General features: G+C 45.0%; 1 protein-coding gene across 2 annotated transcripts in view; it reads right to left on the bottom strand.

Annotated features, from left to right (window-relative positions):
- ZNF888 (zinc finger protein 888) overlaps positions 1–4540 on the bottom strand; it is a 12874-nt gene that overhangs the window by 4790 nt on the left and 3544 nt on the right. The window contains exon 3 of one of the 2 annotated variants that reach the window (XM_011946169.1): positions 4254–4380. In XM_011946169.1, coding sequence (XP_011801559.1) covers positions 4254–4380 — 127 coding nt within the window. Of the gene's footprint in view, positions 1–4253; positions 4396–4540 lie in introns of those variants that run through there. The other variant, XM_011946170.1, reaches the window with a different exon arrangement.

Here is a 4540-nt window from a genome sequence, read left to right as displayed (position 1 = left end):
TGGTGAAACCCCATCTCTACTAAAAATACAAAAAAATTAGCTGTGCTTGGTGGCAGGTGCCTTTAATCCCAGCTACTTGGGAGGCTGAAGCAGGAATCATTTGTACCTGGGAGGCTGGGGTTGCAGTGAGCCGAGATCATGCTACTGCCCTCCAGCCTGGGCGAGAGAATGAGACTCCATCTCAAAAAAATAAAATAAAATAAATAACTACTCTCCTCAAAGAAGCTTTGGTAGATTTGGCATTCTCTAATAGGAAGTTCTCGCAGACGGGGACTTGGAGAGAACTGAGCCATGAGTGTTGACTACCGGTGAATACTAAAAGTGCATTTATAAAGAGACATTAAAGAGCTCGTTGCCTGTTCCTCTTTCTACCATAATAGCACGCGGCAGGAAGATGGCCAAGTTAAACCATGAAAAAGGCTCTCACCAGCAAATAATTTTGCTGGCACCTTGCTCTTGGATTTCTTGCTTCCCAAATTCATGAGAAATAAATTTCTCTATCTCAAGCCTCCCAGTTAAAGCTATTTCCTTTTTTGTTTGGTTTTGATACTGAGTCATGCTCTATCACCCAGGCTGGAGTGTAGTGGCACGATTATCCTACCTCAAGTGATTCTCCCTCCTCAGCCCAGAGTCTCACTCTGTCACCCAGGCTGGAGTATGGTGGTGTGATCTTGGCTCACTGCAACCTCCACTTCCTGGGTTCAAGTGATTCTCCCGCCTCAGCCTCCCAGGTAGCTGGGATTACAGGTGCACACACCATGAACAGCTAACTTTCGTATTTTTAGTAGAGATGGAATTTCACCATGTTGGCCAGGCTTGTCTCGAACTCCTGACCTCAAGTGATTGGCCTGTCTCAGCCTCCCGAAGTGCTGGAATTACGGGTGTGAGCAACTGCACCTGGCCTATTTCACCATGCTGTCCAGAGTGGTCTCAAGCTCCAGACCTCAAGCAATCTGCCCACCTTGAGTTCTGAAAGTGCTAGGATTAGAGGAGTGAGCCACCCCAGCTGGCCAGTCTAAGCTATTTCTAACAAGACAGTGAAATGACAGAGACAGGAAAAAGAGCATCTCATCATCAACATCACCGAAGCCTGACAAATCTAATGAAACAAAGGAAGTTTAGAGTCTGTACTATAAAACTTGCAATGCTTGAAACCATCTAATAGCAATAACAGGTTTTATTTTATTTATTTTTTATTTTTTAAAGACGGCGTCTTGCTCTGTCGCCCAGGCTGGAGTGCAGTGGCGTCATCTCAGCTCACTGCAAGCTCCAACGCCTCCTGGGATCATGCCATTCTCCTGCCTCGGCCTCCGGATTAGCTGGGACTACAGGCGCCCACCACCACGCCCGGCTAATTTTTGGTATTTTTAGTAGAGACGGGGTTTCACTGTGGTAGCCAGGATGGTGTCGATCTCTTGACCTGCTGATGCGCCCCACTCGGCCTCCCAAAGTGCTGGGATTACAAGCGTGAGCCACCGGGCCCAGCAAGTAATACCATGTTTTAAAAACACTGAGGAAGGCTGGGCACGGTGGCTCATGCCAGTAATCCCAGCATTTTGGGAGGCTGAGGCAGGAGGATCATGTGGTCAGGAGAATGAGACAATCCTGGCTAACAAGCTGAAACCCCATCTCTACTAAAAAACACAAAAAATTAGCTCAGTGTGTTGGCAGTCACCTGTAGTCCCAGCTACTTGGGAGGCTGAGGCAGGAGAATCGCTTGAAACTGGGAGTTGGAGGTTGCAGTAAGTCGAGATCACACCACTGCACTTTAGCCTGGGTGACAGACTGAGACTGTCTCAAAAAAAAAAAAAAAAAAAAAAAAAAAAGAAAGAAGGCTAAACAGTAACTGCAACCACAAGCACATACAAAGTTTTCCAGTAAAGGTAAATAAAAAAACAGATAGGCCGGGCATGGTGGTTCATGCCTGTAATCCCAGCACTTTGGAAGGATGAGCCAGGCAGATCACCTGAGGTCGGGAGTTCAAGACCACCCTAACCTACAAGGAGAAACCCTGTCTCTACTAAAAATACAAAATTAGCTGGGCATGGCGACTCATGCCTGTAATCCCAGGTAGTCGGGAGGCTGAGAGAGGAGAATTGCTTGAACCCGGAGACAGAGGTTATAGTGAGCCGAGATCGCAGCATTGAATTTCAGCCTAAGTGACGACAGCAAAACTATGTCTCATAAATACATAAATTAACAAAAGGGCGGATACAGAAACTGGCATATGTGTACCTTTTCTTCATAACTAAACTTTTTTTTCATATTATTTAAAATTAAAAGTCATGAAAAAACACTGTAAATATGTGTTAATAAAAATGCAACATACACAGAAATAATTCTGACAAATAAAAAAGTTCTCTTGGAGAAGAAGTAGTTTTTGCAGATTATGGATTTTTTTTTATTTTTTTGAGGCGGAGGCTCAGGCTGGAGTGCAATGGTGCGATCCTGGTTCACTGCAACCTCTACCTCCCGGGTTCAAGTGACTCTCCTGGATCAGCCTCCTGAGTAGTTGGAATTACAGCTGCCCACCACTGTGCCTGGCTACATTTTGTCATTATAGTACAGATGAAGTTTCACCATGTTAACCAGGCTGGTTACAAACTTACCTCAGGTGATCCACCCCCTTCGGCCTCTCAAAGTGCTGGGATTAGAGGCATGAGCCACTGCACCCGACCAGGTTACAGAAATTTTAAATTTCATTATCATACTATAAGTTTAAGATGTTTAACATACCTTCAACAATAACCTTGGCCCAAATATCTATACAACACACTTCACTTCTGCATACTGAAAGGAATGGACACTAACGTGGTTGTTATATTCACCCTGGAATCATGCTTCAACCACCTACATGTTTACTAAGAACTAAAAGACAAAACTACTTAAAATAATAACAATGGTTGGGCATGGCGGCTCACGCCTGTAATCCCAGTCCTTCGGGAAGCCGACACAGGTGAATTACTTGAGATCAGGGGTTTGAGACCAGTCTGGCCAACATGGTGAAACCCCGTCTCTACCAAAAACACAAAGTTAGCTGGGCATGGTGGTGAGCACCTCCAGTCCCACTACCCAGAAAGCTGGGGCACAAGAATCCTGTGAGCCCGAAAGGTGGAGGCTGTGGTTAGCCAAGATTACACCACTGCACTGTAGACTGAGCGACAGAGTGAGACTCTGTCATAAGAAAAGAAAGAGCGGAGAGATAAGCAGGGGCAAAGAAAGACGTCCTTTCAAAGATCTCAGGATTTAAACTTATCTTTTTCCACAGAATTCTCCCACTTGCAGAGAGTCTCCCCACACACTATTGGAAGGTGGAGCTTCCACTCTGCCCATCTGAGCTCTTACCTGCCTTTACACCTGTAATACATTCCCACCCAGCTGGATTTTTTTTTCTATTTTCACTTCACTCTCTACAGTCCAGGGCTCTTTCCCTTGCTCCAACATGGAGACAGCAGGTCAGAAAGAGACTCCTGTTTATAAAAAGAAAGGACCATGATGTGCTGGAGCTTTTCTTAGAGTCCCAGCCCTACGTTTCTGTAGGAAGGAAGACATTACTGATGAATCTAGGAAAATATTTCACTAATTGCTCCACTGACTGCCTCCTTCTGAATGCTGAGGGAGCATTGTAATATGTAATATGTGGACATGGAGCTCTCTTTCAAGAACTACTGAATTGAAAGCACAGGAGAAGCAAACAGGAAACTGGAGATGTTTAAAGTCGGCCAAAAGGTTTTGTTTTTGTTTTTTGAGACAGAGTCTTGCTCTGTCACCCAGGCTGGAGTGCAGTGGTGTGTTGTCAGCTCACTAGAACCTTCGCCTCCTAGGTGTGAGTTATTCTCTTTCCTCAGCCTTCTAGGAGCTGGGATTACAGGTGTGCACCAACACGTCTGGCTAATTTTTGTATTTTTAGTAGAGACTGAGTTTCTCCATATTTGCCAGGCTGCTCTTGAACTCCTGATCTAAAGTGATCCACACGCCTCAGTCTCCCAAAATGCCGGGATGACAGACATGAGCCACCACACCCAGCCTGCCGTAAAGTTTTATGCCTACTTTAATCCTGAAGCCCCCACTGAGATATCATGAAGAATGCAGAACGTCTAAACAAAGGGGCAGTGAAAGTCCAGATGCTACATCATGAAGCTTTTCATTTCAAAATCAATACGGCTTCCATTTTAGTCAAGCAAGGATGTGGCTCCCAAGAGAAAATGCAAAGATTCACAAGGGCACATCCCCAGGAGGGAAGTTGTCCTCACCCAGGGAGACCAGGTTCCTATAATTCTCCAGCATCACGTCCCTGTATAAAGTCCTCTGAGCAGGGTCCAGGCATTTCCACTCCTCCTGAGAGAATTCTATGGCCACATCCCTGAATGTCAATAGACCCTGAAATGAAAACATATTTTAACCAAATGGTTCTGGGAGGAGTTCTTACCTTTACAGAAAATGAGAAGAGGAGAGAGGGGAAAGTGTGGATTTAATTGTAGTGAATGTTCTGACAAATCCAAGTAAGGGATTTTTCACCACATGATGTCTTTTTTTTTTT

The sequence above is a fragment of the Colobus angolensis genome, unplaced genomic scaffold, assembly GCF_000951035.1.
Source record: "Colobus angolensis palliatus isolate OR3802 unplaced genomic scaffold, Cang.pa_1.0 Scaffold25, whole genome shotgun sequence".
Lineage (NCBI taxonomy): Eukaryota > Metazoa > Chordata > Mammalia > Primates > Cercopithecidae > Colobus > Colobus angolensis.
This window is presented reverse-complemented; position numbering and strand designations above follow the sequence as displayed.